This window comes from Mustela nivalis (genome assembly GCF_964662115.1).
Source record: "Mustela nivalis genome assembly, chromosome: 2".
NCBI classification, from domain to species: Eukaryota; Metazoa; Chordata; class Mammalia; order Carnivora; family Mustelidae; genus Mustela; species Mustela nivalis.
Genome location: NC_139021.1, coordinates 97210675 through 97232015, shown reverse-complemented (window position 1 = coordinate 97232015; position 21341 = coordinate 97210675). Strand labels below are relative to the sequence as shown.

Below are 21341 nucleotides of genomic sequence, written 5' to 3'. Positions count from 1 at the left end.
TGAATGGAATGCTCAGAGCTTAGCTCTCAGACCTCTCCCCTCTCCGCAGGTTATTTTAAACAGCCCCTCTTTCCTGATAATTCTCTCAGATGTTATGAATCTCTGCCAGAACCTTTCCCTTGAACTCCGTATTTCTTCATCCAACTGTCTGCCCACATCTCTATTTTGATTAATAGTGAACAGCTAAAATTTCACATAGACAAAAGAAAATTCCCTGTCTTTCCATCTGCCCACCCAGAGGCCACTCCCCCTACCCCACCCCTGCAATCTTACCTCTTCTGTGAAGCATAATTTCACTTTTCACCTTGCTCAGGTCAGAACCCCTCACACCACTCTTTATCTTTTCAACATCTCATATCCAAATTGTTTCACAAATCCTATCAGGCTACCTTCAGAGAGGTCCAGAACCCAATCACTTCTCCCTGCCTCCCCCAACGGTCTTTGTCCAAATCACCGCTGTCTCATCTGTGTTAGCTAGCAGCCTCCCCAATGCCACAGCTCCCACCCCTCATTCGTCTCCAGCCCATTCTCTGAACAGCAGCCAGCATGATCTCCTCCGACAGAAATCAGACTCCATTTCTCCTAAGCTAAAAACATCCAAGGGTTTCTTAACCCATTCCGCGTAGGATCTTTCTCTTTTCCTACTTCTGGTTCATACATATGATCGACTGAAGTGTTTGTTCAGTGCGCTACTAGATATCCACAAACCGTGTGGCTGGTTTTTTGAAACTAGATGCGCTACTTCATGTATTCGATTAACTTTCAGGAGGTCACCTTCAGTCCTCCCTCCCATCTGCAGAGATGACTTTAGGTCCCTGCTCTGCCTTGCAGGTGGTACCAGGAACCATGTCATGGGCATACTGTGTGTGCTTCCCTTCAAATCATTGACAGAGATGTTGAGGAAGATAGGCTGTCTCTTCTTCAGACGTGGTTGACACCCATAATCGTCTCCTGTTTTGGGAATGAACTCCTTTGGTAGTGTACCTGGGGCCCCCCGCATGCCGCCCTCAGTCACGCGAGATGAGGTGACTTTTGAGGCTGGGTAGCATGCGTGGTGTGCCTGCAGAGTTGGGCAATGGAGTTCTTCCAGGGAAAGCAGCAAGGAGGAAGCCTTTCTTCCTGAAAATTCTTGAGCAGGCTCCTACACACTCTCAGACATCTCCACCTGCCACCTTTACGTAACCTCTTACGCGCTCAGCTGCGACCTGCGCGTTTCTGGGAAGGGGAACTCAAGGACATAACCGTCCCACATTTCAGCCGTTGGTGTCTTGAGCATCATGAAACCTGTCTCCTCTAACACACACACACAAAATGGGGAGGAGATGGCCATCAGAAAGAATACGAATGAAGAAAGGAATTAATGATGACGAGCTTTGTGACTCATGTGGGAATTAAAGAATTAAACACTGATTCCCAGAATTTCTCCAGCATCTTCCCCTCTAACGGAGGCCAAGGGGAAAGTCCATTCTGAACCGAGGTGACCCAATGACTCCTTGTATAACTTCCATCCTGTCTGTCCTCTGCTAGGAACCTACTGCCAGCAGAGGGAGGTCGAGGCCATCATGGAAGGCGACGAGGAGGACAGAGGCTGCTGTTGCTGCCAGCCCGGCCACCTGCCACACCTGCTGTCCTGCAATGCTGCCTTTCACCTCCGCTGGCTCACCTGGGAGATCACACGGACTCAGTACATCCTGGAGGGCTACAGCATCGTAGACAACAGCGCAGCCACCATGCTGCAGGTGTTCGACCTCCGGAGGATCCTCATTCGCTACTACATCAAGGTATTGCTGCCCTGGGCCCCGGGCGCTTGTCTGAGGAATAGTTCTGGGCTGGGTCAAGGGGCTCCTGAGATGTTTTGCAAAAAGCTGGATTCTGAAGCTTCCCCTTATCTTCTGAATCGGAGCCCCCGCTAGGTTTGGGAACCACTGGTTTTGTGAAAAATCCTCTAGGGCTTTGGTTTTGCTTGGGGTTCGTGGCCTGAGTCACTGTCTAAGTCTGGACACTCACAGGGAGTTCCTTTTCTTACCCAGATCTGTTTTGTCTGTTCTAACCGAGCCGGGTCCTGGTGAGGGGGCAATTGTAAATGGCAGCGTCCAGACATCTCCAGGCCTCCGTGGTTATGTGTCCCAAGTATTGATTTAGATGCTCAGCCATTTCCACTCTAGAACCAGAATGGTTTTATAAGCTTAATAGGAAAACCCCAAAAGTAGAGTGAAATGGCCCAGTTAGGATTAGTTACGACAGCCTTTCTTCCTCACTTGGGTGGAGACAAGAGCATCCTTTGCCTGTAGCTCAGTATCCACGTCTGCACCACCGCTCCAACCTCAGAAAATGTCCGTTTGCAACTGAGTCTCCCAGAGAACGAGTGTGAGCTTTGAGCGAGGGTGTGGAGGGCCAGGGGGGCGTCGGCGTTTTCCAAAGGGGGAGGGACAGATGGGAGCAGCCAAGGCTGAGGAGGTCTTTGCATTGGCTCCTGCTCTGTGGGAGCACTTTGCCTGCGGGAGCCCTGGAGCCTGGCCTCGGAGGGGCCCACATCTTAATGCCTTTTCCCACGGGGACGCTCATCTGTCTGCCATCCCAGATGCCCGCCCACTGAGGCTGAAAGAGGGGTTCCGGCAGAGATGAGGAAATGCAAAACTGAAAGAGAACACGGGGCCTGGAGCTTCAGGGGTTTCCACCAATTGGAAAGGAAGACATTTTGAGACTTGGAATAGCTACTTAGGAGGGTCCCTTGCGTGCACCAGTACGGCTAAAGTTTACAGGAAATCGAGGACAGGTTGCAAAAAGTCAGAAGGTTAAGTAACTCGTTAATTATCACATCCCCAGGCAGTTGCAATGAGAAATGTTCGTGACATGCTCTCCTGCACAGACTCTGTAAGACGGGGTCAGTGGCTCGTGGTCACCACCTTGATGCACAAGTTTCATCCTACCTCACCCAAACCGTCCATGTTTCGCCCAGCCTTATATACGCGGGGGGAGATTTGGAAAGCAGATCGGGGAGCGGTGAGCTCCTGCCTCCTGACCCCACAGTTTGCTCCCTCGGCCTTATGAACTAGGCTGCAAGACGTTTTCTTCCAGAGCCAATCCTGGATTTGGCAGTGGGTCCTGAAAGAGCCGTGGTACGCTCCTGTGAGGTCTGTCTATCTCACAAGTGAACGAGGAAGGGGGTGGCAGCTCCGTGCTGGGAAGTCCTAGGCACCTGGGTTCCTTCTGCCACCTGCTGCACCACTTTGGAAACTTCGTGTTCCTAGATGGAAGCTTAAAAGGATGGAAAGGAAATCCACAGGCATGCACCTGTGGTCCCCGAGAAAGGCTCCTGGCAGCTGCCACAGTAGGTCCCTGTTGTATCCTGTGGTTAGAAGCTTGTCCATGTCAGCTGAGCGGGGTGGGGAATGTGCATTCTGGGCAGCCTGGAACCCAGACAGAAACTGCCCAGAGCCCCCGTGTTGTTTGCGGCGGTTTCCACTCTGCCCCATCCCCTCCACCCCTGCCTGTGCACACACATTCCCTGTGGTCCCTGCCCCCACCCAGCCAGTAGTCCTCCAGCTCCCCCCACTGCCTCCCTGCACACAAGTTCCCCTGGGGCCATGCTCTGAAATCTCTCCTACTCACCCTGTAGCAGCTCCCTCAGCACAGGAGCCGCACGCGCCCGACTCCTCTCTGGGTCCCCGGGGTTCAGTGTGATGACTTGCATAGGGCGGTGTCCAGGGCATTTTTTTGGACTAAATGAACAAAGGTAACGTGGTCCTGGGTCTGGGCCACAGCAGTCTACACAGATGGGATTCAGATGTTGGTGACAGTCTGAGCGGTCCGCTGTAGTTCTTTGTGTTGAGAATGGGGTTCACTACTGAGCCACATCTCTGTGAACCGGGACCCCCCCAGAGACGGCCTTCCCATGAGCCAGGCACGTGGGTGGCCACAGAGTAAGTCACCAAGCGTGAGGGAGAAGGAAGGATATACTTTTTCTGGGTTTACCCTCTTGGCTTTTCCAGAGGCCTTGGGGGCACCCCCTGGGGCCTGCTTCTTAATACATCCCTCCTGTGCACTAGTAAGTGAATCGATACTCACTTCCCTCCTCTCCTAACTCCAAGAAACATGTCTCCCAATTCCTTGCATTTTTTTTTTTAGGATTTTAAGATTTTATTTATTTACTTGACAGAGAGAAAGAGATCGCAGGTAGGCAGAGAGGTAGGCGGGGTGGGGGCGGGGGGAAGCAGGCTCCCCGCTGAGCAGAGAGCCCGATGCGGGGCTCAATCCCAGGACCCTGAGATCATGACCTGAGCTGAAGGCAGCGGCTTAACCCACTGAGCCACCCAGGCGCCCTCCTGTATGTTTTCTAAAATGGCAATTTGCAATCTGAGAAACAAGTCCAGGATAATATGCAAACGGCGAGGCTGAAGGAGCACCGGCCACCCTTGGAATCTGCCAGGTAGTATTTAGTTTGTGGGAGAACAATGTCCTTAACTCTGTTTTCCAAAAAAGGGGGCTGATGCCAACATGAGGGTTTCAGGTGGGGTGGGAGAGGCGCACAGAGTGATGGTGCATGCCCTTGCGGGGTCTCCTCACGAGCCGGGGTCAGCCCCGTGGCATCCCACTCCCTGAATACGCTGCTAATTATGGATTTGCACGTCCTACCCTGAAATTCCGATTCCCTGGACCTGGGGAGGGGCCCTAGCACCTATATTTTTAAATTACTCTCCTAAGTGGTTTAATACACAATGAGGCTTGGGAGCGACTACAGACATATTTGTGCTCCATAGAAACAGATTTCTCTTAAATTCTGAATCGGTGCTCAGGAGGGGCTGAGACTTGGGGGCAGATGGGGCCTCCTGGCGCGTCCTGTTTAATTCACGTCACCACTGACGGGACTGTTCCTGTGAGGCGTTCTCTAAATACGGCACTCAGGGCTTGCCCGCCCTTTGGTAAGGGGTAGCTCAGAACCTGGGCTTGGCTTATCCCCCCGTGGAGTTAGTTAAAGAAAGTGTCAGGAGTGCTGAGCGGCAGGAGAAGCAGCATTTTAGGGTAAAAACTAATGAGTGTTTTCTTCTATAGCCTTGGTTACGTGGTGAACAAAATGACCTTTGTCGTGCTGGGCTGCTTCAAGTTTCAAGAGCTCAGTTTCTTTCTTTGTGTCATGACTATTATTATTTTTATTGGGCAGGCAAATCAAGAAGGAAGAAAAGCTTGGAATCATTCCATTACACAAAAGGATTTTTTTTTTTAATCTCCTAATAAACTGGGTCAGTTCCGCCACCCTCTATGAATATATTTGAAATCATTTCCTTCCTGATGACTGGAGGTTTTCCCTGGTGCCTCCTCCGCCTCCCCTCGGTTTATTAGTGTTCAAAACCCTCTTTCCAGTCAAGAAATCAGCTTTCCATGAGGGCTGGGTTTTCCCGCTGCCATTGTTCCCGTCCAGGCCTTCCAGAAAGGAGAGGGGCTTATCGCTTACCTTGCAGAATGGGGAGCGTGAAACCCGGACACGTGGGGCTTCCTGCCAGGGCCCCTCTCCTAGAATGTGCACAGGGCAATGGTCTGATAGAACAGGTCGATCTACAAATAAAATGAGGAGCCGGGAGAATCCCTGCTGGAGGACAGATACGGTGAGCGCATTCAGAAGAGGTCTTGCTTTCAACATGGATCAGGTTCCTTGTCGTCGACTCATTTTCCCCATCCTCACTTATCAGGTTCACTTAGTGCTGTACCCATTCCATCCTGACAGATTCTGAAGGATTTCACACTGTTCACTGACTCTGTCTCCCTCACGGAATTTCTGCCTACGTCAAGTGAAGCGGGGCATGGTTTGCAAGGATTGGGCATGTTCTGTGTTCTCTGGGCGAGAGGAATCCATTCTCCTCATGCCCTGGTGGAGGCAGGGGAGGGGGGCCGGGGCAGAGGAGGGGGAGCCAAGCTGCGGGGTGTGCTGGGAAGTCGACACTGCAAGATTTTGCCAGACCTGGGGGAGGAAGTTTTAGCCTCTGGGATTCGAAGTCCTCATTCACTATTCTGACTTCATCAGCCGAGGGGTGATTTCCATTCCCTCCCTAGAAGTGGATGAAAAGGTAAACGTCCTTTGAGTTTTGTTTGTTGTTCCTGTCTGGTACATGGATTAGGACATACTGGGAAAAACTAGACCAGATGTTTCTAGAACCAGATGTTCACGCAGACCCAGTTTCTTCGTGGCCTTTGTCACCATCGGCAGAGACACCACGTCTCTAGCCACGGTCATGGGTCCCCTCCTGCTTGTAGCTTTGGGTCAACTGCTTGCACTGCCTGCCTCCTACGAGCTCTAAATTATCCTGCCAGCAAGTAGATTGACTCGAGAAACGTAGACTCAGCTGTCTCCTGGCCCCTGATGTCATCCGTGGCCTCGGCGCTGCTCCAGACCACTGTGGCCTCCCTGCGCCTCAGCTCCTGGGGGGTAAGGCAGAGACGCCAGGCCTTGCGCTGAGTCCTTCGTGCACACTCGCTCATTTTAAGCCTCAAAATAACGAAGAGACTTGGGCTCTGCTACAGGTCTGTCCTTCCCTCCTCCCACTCTCAGCTTCCTGGGCCTCTGCCTCCTTCCCTCCCTCTCTCCCTCTTTCCTAACACAGAAGGGACTTCTCCAGGTCAGCAGGGCTGTCCTGGGTGCAGTGCTGCAGAAATGGGATAGTGAGAACCGCAGATGTCATTTGGGGTCCCCTGTTCTCCCCATTTGGGGTCAGGTGGGCTGTGAAGCCTAGTAGGGAATATGCTGCAGAGGAAGGCCACACGTCATGAGCCACGGGTTGACCTTCCCAGAGTCCAGGCTGCCGGCAGTCCCAACAGCCAAGAACGGCTGAGTCAGGCCTTTGCGGTGATTTGGCCCTAATCCGGCGACCTCGTGTGTCTGTCCCGTCACCTGCTCAGACTCCTCAGACCCTGAGACCAGACCCTCCTTAGCAACCTCCAACCTTGGTTCTCCAGATTCCACATCCCAGCCCAGGGGAGGGAAGAGCAGGCGAGAGGGCAGGAGGCTGCCCCGAAGTGTCTGCCCACTGCGGTCACAGGTGACAGTCCCCATGCCCTGGCCAGGCCCATGCTGTGTGCATTCCTCATTCCTGTCTGTCATCTCCCTTTGGAGAAACATGTGTCTACAATCAGAGAAGGCCATTGGCTAAGGGTTTGGGGCCACGAGAGCATGCAGCACTGCCTCCTGGCACCAAACACCCCCCCCCCATGCTGGTGATTTCCAGGTGAGATACAAGCCAGGCTTGGGGGGGGGCGTGGCTGCTGGGGGAGGGGAGCCCAGCCTCAGTGCTGTGAGCAGCACGTCTGTTCACCCGTGGTAATAGAGCACAGAGAAGGTTGCAGGGAGGGTATGCTCCCACCCACGCGGAGGCGCCCATACTGGAGCTGGAGTTTCACGTTCTCTGCTGTGCTTGGACTTCTCCCAGCCGGGAGCTAGCCTTTCTGAAGGATGAATTCATTCACGAGCTACAAGATGGCTTTCGATAAAGCTGTGACAAGAAGGAGAAGGCCCGAGGGTGGCATTTTCACCGGTTGGAATTCCCAAGTGGCGTGTCTAATGGAGGGAGAACACGGGTTATTTTGGAAGGCATCGCAGATGTCTACTGTCTGGGCACCCGGCATTACATGCGCATGTGTGTTTCGACAGTGCCTCGTCATAAGTACTTTCCATAAGAACTTTGGTGTTTTTGTTCATTGAACGCTCCTGGGTTGGGGTCCTGGAAGAGGGTTTGCCCCCGTCTCTTTCGGCCGGATCAGACACGCTGGGCATCCAAGGAAGCCTGCAGTAACCCAAGGGCCCTTTTGTGTGTCTCTCAGAAAGGATCAGGCTGGCTGTCATTCTTCTTCACCCCGGAACTTCTGTTCTGGCACATTCCATTAGCGTTCTGTTCTTACTTCCCTCATCCCTGTAGTGACCCGTAAGAGAGGACATTTTAGAATGTCTCAGGTGAGTTCTATGCATTACATCTAGCAGGAAAGGGGCGCCTATGTGGCTCAGTCAATTAAGTCTCTGCCTTCAGCTCAGGTCGTGATGCCAGGGTCCTGGGATCGAGCCCCACCTGGCTCCCTGCTCATCCGGAAGTCTGTTTCTCCCTCTCCCTCTGCCCCTCTCCCCACTCATCCTTGCTCGCGCGCGCTCTCTCTCTCAAATAAATGAATTAAAAAAATCTTTACAAAAAACCTAGCAGGAAACACAGTGACACCACATGTCAATCCCTGACACTGACGGACTTTATGAGATATAATAAATGAAAAACTGTCTTTAGAATGTCTAGAAGGGCTCATAATCTTGCTTTCTCTCTGCAGAGCATAATCTACTATATGGTAACGTCCCCCAAACTTCTCTCCTGGATCAAAAACGAATCCCTTCTGAAGTCCTTGCAGCCTTTTGCCAAGTGGCATTACATTGAGCGTGACCTTGCCATGTTCAACATTAACGTGGATGATGACTACGTCCCATGTCTCCAGGGGATAACCCGCGCCAGCTTCTGCAATGTTTATCTAGAATGGATTCAGTACTGTGCACGGAAGAGACAGGAGGTGGGTCAGGGAAGCGGGCCTGGAGGCGTTGGGTTAAATTTGAAACATGAGGAGCATTTTATAAAGTCCATTCCTGCTTAGGCTGTATGGTAGACAATGACCAAATAGAGCAGCGAGAACATTGGTGTTTGGATAAGTGTTTGTTTAACACGTAAGCAGAATTTTAAAGGAAGAATCCATATACCCTTGTCTCCAGCAAAGGAGCCTTAAAAGGTATGTTTCCCTCTATGCTGTGCTCAGGGTTAGTGCAATTTTAAGCCTTTGGCGTAGCTTTGAAGCTCTGGAAACCTCTTTGTGTAGAGCGGCTTTTTGAGATTTCCATATAAAAAGGATTATCTGTACCAAAATGCAGGGTATTGAATCATGGACTAGGGAACCAATCTGTTTAGCAATCAAGATGGTCCAACACTCCCGCAGTTGGGTCTCAGGGCATTATTGCTCCCGCGCTGAGGACACTTGGAGATGAACACAGCCTCTTAGGAATGAAACCAAAGACAATGACAGCTTCTCAAAAGTAGCTCCCTCATTTCAATTTTTTCCCTCTCCAACCACAAGAGAGAGTGTTTCAGGAGTCCGAGAGTTCCCCCATCCCTGGATCACGCTACGGGACCAAGTGACCCCAATGGCTGACTTACAAAGCCCCCCGAGATATGACTCTGTGTCGCTGTGTGATGGAATCCCTGGGAAAGTTGAATTAACATCCTTGCTCTTCCAGCCCTCCAAGAACCTGGACAGTGATGAGGACTCTGCTTTAGTGACCCTGTCCTTTGCCCTGTGCATCCTGGGGAGGAGAGCTCTGGGAACGGCCGCCCACAACATGGCTCTGAGGTATGTGAGAAAACCATTGGTACAGGCACCAAGATTTTGTATTTTTGTCAGTTGTTTTCTTTATTTTAAAGTTGGACTGTTTATGTAGCTAGTTCTTGCCATAATAAATTGTGCTGGGCCCATAAGGAGGCTTTGTGACCATTGGGAGCTCTACATTTGGAAATAGCATGAATACAGAACAGCTAAATCCCTGGGATTCTAGGCACAGGAACTTCTGTGTCACAAGAGTCCTGGTGGGTTTGCTGGAAAGATGAAACGAAACCATTTATTAGAACTACCTAGCCTGGTCTCTGGCAAAATGAATGCTTAATAAAGGTCTGTTCCCAGGGCTCCTGGGTGGCTCCGTCGGTTGAGCATCCAACTCTTGCTTTTGGCTCAGGTTGTGATCTCAGGGTCATGAGATCGAGCCCCGCACCGAGCTCTACACTCAGCATGGAGTCTGCTGGAGATGGTCTCTCTCTCTCCCTCTGCCTCCCCCACCCCCAAGCTTGCACTCACACACCCTCTCTCTCTCAAATAAACAAGTCTTAAAAAAATAAAGGTTCGTTCCCTTTTCGTGTTTTTCCACACAAAAGAAAAGCAGCACATCGGTACTCTGGTCTAGACTACCCTTCCTTGTCTCTGTGGGACTTTGATTAATTGGATGTCCCTTTGGCTGGTTTTTCAAGCTCTCTTTCTACCCAGATCTTCCTGTCCTGTATGTACATAGCTCAAGTTTCTCTCCTTTTTCAAACAGTTGAGCTATAATTGACCTATAACTTTGTATTACTTTCATAATGATTCAGTATGTGTATATATTACAAAATGATCCCTTCCATAAGTCTAGTTAATGTGCATCCCCATATGTATTTTTATTATGTTACAAACCTTTTATCTTGTGGTGGAATTTTTAGGATCTGCTCTCTTAGCACCTTGCAAGTATGCAATACAGTATCGTTAACTAGAGTCACATGTCTTACGTTACAACCCATGACTTACTTATCTATGACTGGAAGTTGGTGACTTTTGTCCCCTCACCCATTTCGTATGTCCCCCACCCCCACCCCAGCACCCACCAGTCTGTTCTTTGTATCTATGAGCTTGGTTTTTCAGATTTATGTATGTAAGATCATACGGTATTTGCTTTCCTCTGACTGACTTCACTTAGCATAATGCCCTCAAGGTCCATCCATGTTGTCACAAATGGTAGGATTTCCTCCTTCTTATGGATGAATAATATTTTCAAATTTCTCTTCTTAAAGAACAAAAACAAGGTTAAATTCTCTCCTGCCTTTTTCACCCTTCACCCTCTGTCACCCGGTCTTCTCTTGCATTCACGCACAAGCTCCAGAACTTTCTGTCACCAATGACACTGAGCTCTGTGGCCCCCACCACCCCACTGCCACTTGACCTTCCACTCCTGCTACACCCGTGAAGAGGCTGTTATGAGATGAGGTTCTCATCCCCCAATCACAGGCCATTTCAGACTTCTCCTTTGGCACTTAGCACCAGGGGCCAAGTGTTCTAGATTCCTCTTGTCTGTCAGGATCATGTGGATGGCTGCACATTAACATCTCCTGGGGGGAACTTCTAAATATTTAAGTAGTAGCCCATGCCCTCCCCTAGTCCAGACCAGTGACATTAGAACCCTGCAGGGGTGGGGCAAGCATGAGGATTACCCACTCCCCCAAGTGATGTCAGTGTGTGGCCAAGGCTGAGCATCACAGAGACCCGGGAAGCTCGAAATCAGTTCCACGTAGGCTCCCTTCACTGGTTTCTCGTCTGCTTTGCACTTTCTTCAGGATTTTTGTATCATGTCCTTGACACCAGGCCCTTTGGGACTCAACTGAAGTGCCCATTGTTAGGCTGGATTATAAGCTTCTGAAGGGCAGAACCCCCTCATGTTTTGGCTTAACAACCTTCGCAAGCCCTGGGCGTCGGATCAGTGAGCCTGGGCAGCCTCGCTGACCCTTCCCCAGGGTGGGTGGCGGGCTTCGGCCGCTGCTGGTCGTGCGTCCGTCGGGGGTGCAGTGGTGTGGCTGGCATGTCTCCTCCTTTCTCCCTCGAGGCGGTGGCCTTGAGGGCCTCTGAGGAGACGGTCAGCACCTAGGACATCAGAACGTGTGACTCTTTCATTGCCCACATGTCCGAATTTTCTGATTTTCTTCAAGGTGAGAAATGCTCAGTGACTTACCCATGTGAGTGCTCAGTGAAGCCCTGTCCTAGGAAGTACCCCAGGGAGGAGCTCACCGGCTTCTCCCACCACACTCAGCCTCCAGCAAGGCCCCGGCGGTGCCCTCTGTGGTCCATCGCCCAGGGCCTCATTTGATGATGGGAAGCCCAGCAGGAGGCTCCGGGGCAGGCTTTGCAGAAACAGGATCATGTGGTTGCAGCAGGAGCCCCTTATGAAACTGTAGGGAGGAACTGTAAGGAGGGAACACATGTGGGGGAGGGTTTTGGAGGATTCTGGAATCTTCCAAAGACTTCTGGAGTCTTCAGATAGTCCTAGCATCCAGGCAGGTGGTGTTTTTTTTGATCCATCTGAAGCTGGTTTAAAAAAAAAAAAAAAAGATCCCAAATTTTCTGTACAAATTGCAGATAAGATGCTTTGAGGATTTGTTCTTTCAGTTCCCACCTGAGCACCATTTGCAAAGACTTCTTCTCTCTTGCTCCTTGAGGAACTTGTTCCATGATTCCTGATCGGAGGGTTTCTTGCCAGGTCAGCTTTATTTGTTTTTTTCTTGATTAAGCACCAGGCTCACCAGCTGCTTTTTTAAACCTCACGTTGATGGGATTTTCTTTGTCTCAAACAGTTTCTCATACGTTATGTCACCTCTGCTTGTTCCAAACATAGTGATGAGATAAATCTGGGAATAATATTTTCGGTGCTCTGGGGAAAGCTCTGATTATCTGGGACTGATTCCCTTTACTGATCAGTCCCACAGCACAGCAAAGTCTGACAGCACACTTCCATGTCAGCCGTGGACTAATAAAAAGGTGACAGATTTCACAGACTGGCCTGGCCCAGTGGTTCCGGGGCCTGACGCCCACAGAGTTCTGACTTGGTTGTGTCATGGGGCAGGGGAGGGACGCAGTGTGACGGGAGGTGGGATGGAGCGCGATGGCACCCCCAGCTCTACTTTAGCCGAACAGCTGTGCTCTACATTTTACATGCTAGAATTCAATAAATGGTTTTGCTTGAAAAAAAAGAGAAAAAATTCCATAGTTCAGAAAACGTTTTAATGTAATTTTTATAGATACAGTTAAATGGCTTTCCAAAAAAGCTGCCCCAATTTATAGTCTATCCAAGAGTGTTTTGCCATATCCTTACTAATGCTGGAGATTCGGTCTTTAATTTTTCTAGTCTCATGGGTGAAAAATTATCTCATTCTCGTTTGAATTTGCATTTCTATTATTAATAGTGAGGGTAAAGATCATTTTACATATTTATTGGCCACATATTTTTTCTGTGAATTGCCTGCCTATTTATGTGCATTACCCATTTTTATTAGGCTCTTACTGATTTTTAGGAGGTATTCTCATCTTATGATCTTAATATATTTTTAAAATATTTTCCATCAAGGTACACTTGTCTTCTGTCTACTACCCCTTTTAAAAAATTATAATTTCCAGATTTTGTGTCTTTCTTAGAAGTGTTTTTCTTTCAGCTCCAGGACATAAAAATAATAGCCTCTATTTCCCTCTGATAATTCTACACTTTTACTTCTTTCCACTTAATTGTCCTATCAGGTCTTGGGATTTGATTATAATCTACTTATTAGGTAATTACCTACGTTGTTATATTTTCATGGAGTCTAGCAGAGGACACGAGACACGCGGGTCAGAGACAAAGGACTTTATTTCTCATAAACAAGGGCAGCACAAGATTCAGAGTGTTTGGTTCTCTTCCCCTGGCCCCTAAGACCCAGAGAGCACCATTTTCCATGACAGGAGAAGAGCACTTAGCTCAAGGAACCAGCCATTTTGTAGCAGAAAAAGATGCCATTTCATCCCTCAAGGATTCTCACTGGAAACCTGGCCCTGGGCAATGGCCTGGATCTTGCATTCTGGGCAAAGCAGTAGGATCTGTTGGAGAAGGAGCCCACGAGACTACCAGCTCCTAACAAATCAAGTAGAATGTATTTTCATACATGATAGGAGATAGGGATCCATTTCCCCCCCCAAGAGGATAGCTAATAGTCCAATACCATTTGCTAAGTAGCTCATTAGTGATTCAGTTAGTGAGTTAAAAACACCACTCATTTGAAATACCACTTTTGCCATAGTCTATATTCCCACTCATAGGGGGTACACTTCTGGATTTACAGGTCTGTTAAAGTGATCAATCTGTCTGTCTTATAACAATAACATACTGTTTGGTTTCCTAGAGTGATAATGTCGTTTTGATATCTGAGAAGTCTAGTCCCCCTGTTTTTGCTTTTTTCTTGTTGTTTTGTGGTGCGGCCCCTTCTTGCTCATGTTCTCCTCAGGTGAAATTTAGAGTCACATTTTATAAAAAGTTCTGTTGGCTTTTTGATCGAGACTGTATTGAATTTGCTGCTTGAGAAAACACAAATGTCATTCAGTGACATGGCGCATCTTTGCGATCATTCCATTTTTTTCGTGTCTTTTAGTAAACTTTTACCATTTTTTTTTTAGATTCTTCGTCTCTGAATGGGTTATTTCTAGATATTTTGTAGGTTTATTTTGATTGGGCATAGAATTTTTCTTTCCTGTCACATTTTTAATTGGTTACTGCTGGCATATGGGAAGGTGATTTCTTTTATTATTTGCTCTCATTTGGGACACGCCTATGAACTCTGTTATAAACATGATATTATAATTAATTCTCTTTGATTTTCTGGTGGGAAGACATATCAGCAAATAATGATGGTTATGGCTTTTTTTCTCCCCGATATTTATCTTCAATTCTTTTTCTTCTTACTTAGGCTATGACCTCCAGGGCAGTGTTGGAAATGGGCATCTGTGTTCGTTTCCTATTACTTCGGGAACTAATTACTGCAGACTTGGTGCGTTAAAGCAACATAAATTAATTATCTTAGAGTTTAGGAGGTCAGAAGTCCAAAGTGGGGTTTACTAGGCTAACACCAGGGTTATCTGTTGGGCGGCGTTCCCTCTAGAGGCTCTGAGGAAGGGTCCATGCCCTGTCCTAATGGCTGCCTCCTATTCCATCTTTCCAGCCAGCAGGACAACATCTTCTGATTTCTGTCTGACTCAAACTTGACTTCTTCTGCTTCCTTCGTTCCTCACGAGGATCCTTACGAGTACATCGGGTCTGCCCAGGTAGTCCTGGACAATCTCCCCATCTCAAAATTCTTAATCACATCTGGAAAATTCCTTCTGCTATTTAGGGTAATGTGATCACAGGTTCCAGGAATTAGGATATGGACACCTTTGGGACCCCTTATTCTGCTACCACAGCATCCTTGCCGTAATCCATGTATTACAGGGAATAAGCGTAACACTTTAGCATTAAAAAGTAAGGTTTATTTTAGGTTTGTAATAGACATTTTATCAAGTTGGGGGGGTTCCTCCCCTTTCTAGCTCACTAAATGAAACTTTTATCAGGAAAGGATGTTAAATTATTTTAAAATGTGGGAGCATAGATTCAAATGATATTCTTCTCCTTAAATCTACTAATGTAATGACTTACATTAATAGGGTTCTTCATTGCTGAAATAGTATTACAATTCTGAGATATCCTCTATTTGGTCATGTTATATTATTCTTTTTATACAGTGATGAATTCAACTTGCTAATTTTTTTTGAATGGGGGAGGGGGAGGAGTGCAGAGGAAGAGAAAGAATCTTAAGCAGGCCCCAACACCCAGCACAGAGCCCGTTGTGGGGTTTGATCTCACCACCACGAGATCATGACGTGAGCTGAAATTAAGAGTCAAGATTCTTAACCGACTGAACCACCCAGGTGCCCCACAAATTGCTAATATTTTATTTAGTGTAGTTACTTCTGTGTCCAAAGGATGTGTGGCCTGTGACCTCTGGGTGTGTGCGCATGTGTGCAATCTACCATTATGTCATTTTAAGATCAGGAATATGCCCTTAGCTGTACTTGATGAAGCCTCACAGGTCATTCTCACATATTTAATGTTAAAGAGTTAACAGAGGATTTTCAAACTCTGACTCCCCAGAGGGTCTTACACAGCAGCTTAGCATAAGTCATAGGCCCTGCTTTATTTGATGGATTTGTTGGCGAAGTATTGTTGACCTTACGACCAGGAACACAGCACGTTGAAAATCCTCAAGAAATAAAAACGTGTACATGCAAAACTAGAAAGAGTAAATTGAGAATCAATTAAAACGATATGCTGAATGCAAGCTAGCCAGGAGCATAAGCATATTATAATGTCCTAACATAAAATATCGATGTGTTTTGGAGACAGAATGGATTAATATGGATGTCCCAAGCAAATACCAGTAATTTTTTTGGATTTGGAGTTTAAGGCCCATTTGGTCTGGAGAACTGTGTCTGCCACTGAAGAAAGGCACACATCCATAAAGAGATGCTTTAGCAGGAAGTCAAAATAGTTTCACTGACCCCAAGCTAAAAGATAGCTTGATTGTTACCTTCTATTGCATGAAAGTTGGAGAGCAGATCCTGGCCAATGTGCCATTTATAGAGATAAAGGTGAGAAGATGGCAGCATTTTATAGCAGCAACATGTTTGCTTGAAGGAGAAATCTTACTGGCTCTTGGAGTAGACTAGGGTTCCAAGAGGATGGAGAACCCCAAGGTCAACAGTCTTGAAAAACGCTAGACAAGCCAGCCATAGATGTGCTGTGCCAAGCCCCATGCAGGAGACAGGGAGCCGGGACACGTGGTCTATGGCAGGTCGCTGTTGTGGTCTGAGGTCACATATGCCATTTGCTCACCCTTCTCACCCCCAGTGGACAGAGGAAAACAGTGTTCTTCAGAATTCCAGGACATGATCTCAGTTTCTTCTCCCAAGCTTCCACTAGAGATGATGCCCAGACGGGGGCCAGACGTCCTACAGGATCACCTTGCAGAACAAGATTGAGGTCCCCTTGCTTGACTGTGGTTGGAAACTCAGAAGCCAGAATCTAGGAAAGAAAGAGACAAAGTAAATACAATGCAAGATCCTGACTAAAATCAGGACCATCCAGCTCAGCTCGGAGGGTTGGAATGTATAGAAAATCTGCAAATTTAGAAGTTAGAAAAAGGAGCAAGCATTTCTGGGACCTTGGGTTGTGATACTACGTGGGACGGTCTTCTTCCTTGGCCTGGTGTAGGGGTTAAACTCCGTGGTCCTGGCTCCCTTCCTTCTCTGACATGGCTGGACATCTTTAGGAGACACCCAGATTCTCTGGTCCCTTATCTCAGGATTCCCCGGGCAGCTTGGTCAGAATATAGACCCCAGGCCCCCTCACAAACCACCAGCAGAGGAGCTCCAGGAACTGGGTCAGAAAATCTACTTTTGACGTTGAACAGCTGCCGTGTGCCTGATCCCTGGGGTCCCTGGGCAGCCTCAAGAAGCACTTTCACTGGCTAATGGTAGTGACCCATCGATATGGAGGCTCAGGAGCACAGAGCGTTGGTGTAAAAACATCATGAGGTCAAACGCATTTTTAAAAAGCTTTTCATCAAATCTTGCCTTTTAATGATTTCTTACTTGGGAATTACGGTTTCATCATTTGTTCGGGATTCAGTTGAAACGACATCCCTGAAGGCCGCCCCCTTGCTCTCTGGTTTATGCTGATTCTGCAGCATAAACATCCCTTTGTTTACACCTGGAGCTTATGCTGAAATGAGACGAAAGGTAGCAGAGAACATTTACGATGTGCTTCCTGCACACATACAGGGGCAGTGCTCCGTGTTCGATGCGAGTTTATACACTGTCGAGGCTTGAGAGAGGATGAGGTAGGTAGTTACCGGCTGGAAGGCCCAGGATGCGGAGGAGTGGCCGGCTCAGTGTTTCACCACAGTGGGGTCCCGCCCAGCCTCCAGAGTCCTCTCCTGACCTCTGCGCCCCCTGAACCCCATCTGTCCTGTAGGAACTCCTCAGAGCGCCCTCATCCCTGTGGCCTGTGTTCCCACCTTCCACACACCCAGGCTTCCTTTGTGGATGGCTCGTCCGTGGCGTGTACCGCTGGGAGCTGCTGAAGGTGCCTGTGGACACGCCTCCCGGCTCCCGAAGCGCGCGGCCCTCTGTGTTCAGGGATGCCTCACCCTCTGGCCTGCACCTTGCCCTGTCCTGCTGGCTGGGGCCCTCTCCGGTGGGAGCTGCTTCTGCCTGCGCTCTCAAGTCTCCCGCTCTCTTGAACTTGACTTCTGCATTTTTCAGGATTCAGGCATGGGTCCCAGGGAGCAGATGAATGCCGGACACCAGGGTGGATTGGCTCCCTCCCCCGTACCGAGATGTGTCCTTTGTCCTCAAACCACACGTGTGCGTCCACCCAGTCCCTGACGTAAGGAGATCTTCGCTGGCCGCTCACCCAGCCTTCACATCTCCCTGGACAGGCTCCATTTTAAGGATGAACACAGAAAGAAAGAGATGATAATGAGGTTGAGGGACTTGCCAATATCAACAAGTATCAGAGCCAAAATTGAAGCTTGGGTTTAGGTTTCTGGCTCCCTTCCCTCCAGTTCTTATGGGCCATATGCTGCCTCGCCGTGTGGTTCCTGAACTCTGAAACCGAGTGAAGCACCTTGATCCTACCCGAGGGACTCCGTTGCTGCTTGTCAGTGTGCCCTTCAGGTGGCAGGTCGCTGGGATCCAGACCGCAGGCTGGTTTAATCCTAGAGCCGATAGACTAGCTTCCTGGGTAAAGCGTGCATGAAAGCATTCTTTTTTATTTTTTTTTAAGATTTTTATTTATTTATTTGACAGACAGAGATCACAAATAGGCAGAGAGGCAGACAGAGAGACGGGGAAAGCAGGCTCCCTGCCGAGCAGAGAGCCCGATGCGGGGCTGGATCCCAGGACCCTGAGATCATGACCTGAGCCGAAGGCAGAGGCTTTAACCCGCTGAGCCACCCAGGCGCCCCCATGAAAGCATTCTTAATACAATATTAATTCAGGGTGCGTGCTGAGTATATACACCAAACTGAACTTTGAAAAATGACTGGCAGCTGACCTCAGGAGGATGAGATGGGGTTGACTTCAAGAGCCGGTTCTTTCTTTCTTTTTTTTTTTTAAAGATTTTATTTATTTATTTATTTGACAGAGAGAAATGACAAGTAGGCAGAGAGGCAGGCAGAGAGAGAGAGAGAGGAGGAAGCAGGCTCCCTGCTGAGCAGAGAGCCCGACACGGGACTCGATCCCAGGACCCTGACATCATGACCTGAGCCGAAGGCAGCGGCTTAACCACTGAGCCACCCAGGCGCCCCAAGAGCCGGTTCTTTCTAACACAGCCTCTGGGCTGGTCGGTAAGAAGACGGCTCCAGCTGCATGCTCTCAGAGCAAGGTTTCCTGGACGGATGGGGAGCCAGAAGGCAGCCATGGCTTTGCTCCCATGTGTCTTCAGAGGGATGAGATACGAGTATTTGTTCCCACCTCGCTTACCCTCTTTCTTATCCCTTTCTGGCCGGTTTCCTTTTTTGTTTGTCTTTTTTTAAGATTTTATTTATTTGACAGAGATCACAAGTAGGCAGAGAGGTAGACAGAGAGAGAGAGAAGGAAGCAGGCTCCCTGCTGAGCAGAGAGCCCAATGCGGGGCTCCATCCCAGGACCCTGGAATCATGACCTGAGCCGAAGCCAGAGGCTTTAACCCACTGAGCCACCCAGGCACCCCTGGCCTGTTTCCTCTTAAAGGAAAGGCTACAATAATTCATCTCGTGCAAGCACCCATGCAAATGAGTTGAGCTAATGGGATGGAAAGTGCTTAGTAATCCACAAGCCACCAGGAAGATGGAAAATTATCCGCCTCTGGCTCACTTGCTTAGAGGTGATGCTTGTCACCTGGACTATTCTTGTTCGTTAGTGTGTGTGTTGGGGGAGGGACTCTTTAGCAGGAGAGTGTGGCCGGAGTGATGGAATTAGCCACGAAACCAGGGCAGTTGTTGAATTGCACAGAGGGAGCAAAGCCCACGAAGGCATGCTGGGCTCCCGAGGTGGACGTGCTCTCGGAGCCTGGAGTCCTGACTGAGGAGGATAGGCACAGCTCCCTCTGCAGCTCCATTACTAATCAGTAAGCACAGGGCAGCCCAGCCTGCAAGTCACACTTAATTGTTCACATATGGTCTACCAGCTCTCCTTTAATGCGATGCTCAGCGGCAGAAGGCTCTTCGCAGGGCTGAGCTGTAAACACAGTCTATGGCCTGTTTGGAAAGGAGCAAAAAAGGAACGAATCAGTCATTGTTCTGGGGAGCCCACTGTGATTCCTACAGAAACTACCTGCCATAAAGCTGTTTCCCCCTGAACCCTAAAATTCATTAAGCCTGGATCCAAGATTTCATTGTCCAAAACTGGAAATCTGTAACCTCCCGTGGAGCTTTTTCTCAAAAAGAGCAGGCTTCTCAGCAGAGGCCTGATAAAACTTCAGGCTGCGTGGCTCTCTGCAGTGGGGGCCAGCCCATGTTCTGACCTGCCTGACTTCACCCCACCAGGTGCCAGAGCACACCACTGCCTTTCTTCCCCCCACCCCCTGCCCTGCTTGTGAGATACGAAAAGGTCTCCAAACGTCTCCCGGGGGCCCAAATTGCCAGCAGTTGAGAACCAGTGAGAAGAGGGTACAGGTGAGGGGCAGGCTGAACCCATCAGTGATGTCAAGCAAAAGTGGGGCTCAGGGGGATGGCATAAGCAGCCTCGGGTCGGAAGGGAGCCAGGAGGACCCTTCCGTAAATAAAGAAAGCGGAGTTACAAGAGGGTGAAGACAAACAGCCTTTGTTTCAACTGGCTGTCCTCATTCTGTCCTTGCTAGGAACGGTGATGGTGGAGGCGCTGAAATGAGCAGTACTAGTTAAAGCATAAACCTTGGGCCAGGCGCACGCTAGCAAACTGGCAGGGGCTGGTTCTGCAAGGGACAGCCAGAGCCTCAAGCCAGAAAACAGCATTTTCTAGAGGGGCTGGGAGCAAGGGTGCTTAAGAACCAGCGAGCCCAGCCTCTCATCTATATGTATCACCAGCAGTTACGTGTTCGTTCAGAGAAAGCTGGGTCAGGAACCAGAAAGACGAGCACGGGGGAGTTCGGGCAATCAGAGAATCTGTGGAGACCCAGCTCTGTGGCTGCCGGTGTCTGTGGGGCTGCAGAGTCATGCCGAGGTGGTGGCCAGCACGTCTGTTGTAACGTGCACACGCACAAATGCCCGCGCCGTGGAAAAGGCAAGACCATGGCTCTGGTCCTTGGCCTGGGGAGTGTGGGTGGAGGCCGGCAGGACAGGGCCCAGGGCCAAGCGGGAAGCAGTGCAGACATGCTACCTCTAACGGAGTCGGCTGGAGGGCCGGGACGCTGGTGTGCCCTCGGGTCCGGCAGTGTGCTGTTGCAGCCTGAACAATACATACCGGTCTTTTCCTTTAAAAAGTGTACTCAAGCACCAGCCGCTCATCGTGGTATTAAGAAGTAATATTTTTCTAGTGCTCTTTTTGTTGACATCTGAGCCCGCGTTTAGTGCCTGGAAGCCCAGGCTTGTCTCAGCACCGTGGTAGCTGGTTCTCACGTGTGGATATGCATCTTTCTTTTTTTTTTTTTTAAAGATTTTATTTATTTCTCTGACAGACAGAGATCACAAGTAGGCAGAGAGGCAGGCAGAGAGAGTGGGGGAAGCAGGCTCCCCACTGAGCAGAGAGCCCGATGCAGGGCTCGATCCCAGGACCCTGAGATCATGACCTGAGCCGAAGGCAGCGGCTTAATCCACAGAGCCACCCAGGCACCTCGTTATGCACATGATTATACCTCTGTCAGGTTCCTTCTGGAACCCAGTCTTCCTTGGCCCCTACCTCATCCCGCACATCTGGACGCAGTTGCCTCTGCACTGGGGGACTGCCTGGCTACAGCCTGTTTCACT

General features: G+C 49.3%; 1 protein-coding gene across 1 annotated transcript in view; it reads left to right on the top strand.

The window, feature by feature from the left end:
• PCNX2 (pecanex 2) overlaps positions 1–21341 on the top strand; it is a 285897-nt gene that overhangs the window by 250479 nt on the left and 14077 nt on the right. Inside the window, exons 26-28 of the mRNA XM_082718946.1 lie at positions 1528–1781; positions 8299–8532; positions 9248–9360. Of these exons, the coding sequence (XP_082575072.1) occupies positions 1528–1781; positions 8299–8532; positions 9248–9360 (601 nt within the window). The remainder of the gene's footprint in view (positions 1–1527; positions 1782–8298; positions 8533–9247; positions 9361–21341) is intronic.